Source organism: Rhagoletis zephyria, unplaced genomic scaffold (assembly GCF_001687245.7).
Source record: "Rhagoletis zephyria isolate East Lansing unplaced genomic scaffold, Rhagoletis_zephyria_1.1 Rzeph_scaffold_01586, whole genome shotgun sequence".
Taxonomy (NCBI): domain Eukaryota; kingdom Metazoa; phylum Arthropoda; class Insecta; order Diptera; family Tephritidae; genus Rhagoletis; species Rhagoletis zephyria.
The window spans coordinates 15,766-17,823 of NW_016158670.1; the positions used below are offsets into that span (position 1 = coordinate 15,766).

The 2,058-nt window shown below is 34.8% G+C and overlaps 1 protein-coding gene across 1 annotated transcript; it reads left to right on the forward strand.

The window, feature by feature from the left end:
• Positions 1-631: 631 nt before the first annotated feature.
• LOC108364537 (protein msta-like) lies at positions 632-1,137 on the forward strand (the record flags this gene model as incomplete). Its single annotated transcript, XM_017618252.1, has 1 exon — positions 632-1,137. A coding segment is annotated over one exon (438 nt), but the record flags the coding sequence as incomplete, so codon positions are not given.
• Between the last annotated feature and the right edge of the window lie 921 nt (positions 1,138-2,058).

Genomic DNA, 2,058 nt, shown 5'->3' on the forward strand with positions numbered 1-2,058 from the left:
GGTAAAGTCTGGATTTTATGCTCTCACTCCCTAGACTTAGAAATGAAATATAATGCTTGAAAATCAATATCGGAAAACTCTGTTTCTCTTCAGGAAATTCTCAATAATAATATCCAATTGTTTATTTACCCAGTTTTTCATAGTAACTTTATTTTAAAGGTCCGCCAAAACCCCAGAAAATGCAACGAGGAGCCCAATAAAATATATTAAGTGTTAAAAAATGGTAAAAAAAAAATTGGTGTTATTATTGGAAGCCTCCTGAAGAGAAATAGAGTTTTCCGATCGAAAAAAAATAGATTTTAATTTCTAGAAAAAGTTGTTTTTCCCAATATAAAATACATGGACAACTTTGAGCGCTTTGAGAACAATCCTAGGTATTGAGAGCAATAAAATTCCGACTTAAGTTTATTTATTTACCGCCCTAATGCACATACTAAAAGACAAAATTTGCTTCATATGTATTGGATTTCAGTATTTTCCAAGGTTTTTAAAAAAATATTCGGTCTCTCGGACGAGGAAGTGTAACATAAATGTATGCGTACTTGCGGGTTTTTTTTTCTTGTTTCATCGTATGTAATTTATATCCGTATGAATATGAATTTTAATTAAAACTCTTCTCCCATATTTGCAGGAGAACGGCACCTACTTGTCTGCGCTATTTTGTCGCGAACAAGGCTGCAAAGGCATCGTCATACCGGTGGAAACGAAAACCCTACAACCAGATTGGCGTTGCCTCACCTGTGAGACAATCTCGCCAAACACGAAGATGGCACGCTATCAGGACTTTGCATTGAATACGATCAATAATCGCATTAACAAGAGCACCGTGCACGATCTGATCAATTTCATAAACGAGATGTGTCCACGCTTTTGCCCGCCATCGAATTATGTGCTAATCGAGGCTAAATTGAATGTAATTTGGCGCATGCTACGCATTAAAGACGAATTCACCGAAGAAGAAATGCAGCATCGTGATCGTTATCGCGAAGAGATACTCGAGGTATTGGACAAATTAGGTGCTGGAGATTGTACGTTGAAAAAGTTGATCACCAATGAGATACCATGTTAGCGACGAATTGGGAGTGTGAAGAATGCAGCGTGCTGTGACAGAGAGAGAGCGAGAAAGAGGGATAGCGGCAGAGAATTCTCGTATTAATTGCTTAAGAAGTGTGTTTGTGTGGTAATTAAAAATCGCAATGCAAAAGTACTTTCATTCATTATTGTTGGATGTACCATTTCGGATAGCAAGTAATAATTTATTCATGTAATTTGCCACTGTTTATCTAAAATCTAGTCAGCTTTTGTGCATTTGCGAATTTTTGCGATGGATTTATGTAGTACTTGTGTGTAAACACTTAATTATTTATTACTAAATAGTTTTGCCTTAAAATTTATATCTATGCGAGTATGTACATCTGCATATATGTATGCATAAAATTACTACATATTTATGTTTTTTTTTCTAAAATTGTATTTCATACAAAGTCTGAACTCATTAGAAGAAGCCCAATAAAAATATTTAAATAAAAAATAATAAAATGATAGTACATATTAAGAAAAATGTGATTACGCTTCATTTCCGACGTTGAGTGAATTAATTAAGTAAATTCCTTGGCTGTCTTCTTGCTGTTAAGTACTTTTTTTTTATAAATGTCTGATTGTGCACTTTGATATCTACATATGTTTGTACGCCCGCAAATGTTCAGTTCACTTTATTTTAATTTTAATTAGAATAGCAGAACATAAATGACATTCCTTGACAGCTGTCATCTTGGCCGTAGTACATATCAAGTCAACTCAAGCCAATCTTTCAGACAACCCAACAAACCAAGCAGTAAATTGAAAAGTGTGAAATCAAGTGGGAATTTAACCCTTTCAATGCCAGCGTCCAACATATGGAACACAATTTTTATTGTTGGCAAATGTGAGCAGTTCCATTACGTGTATGGCGCCGAAATGAGAATGATGTCAAACAAATATAAGAGAATTTTTTCACGCAAGATTTAAGGCAATGTTGTCGTAGGCAAAGGGGTCCGAATGGAATTAAAACCTGGACAA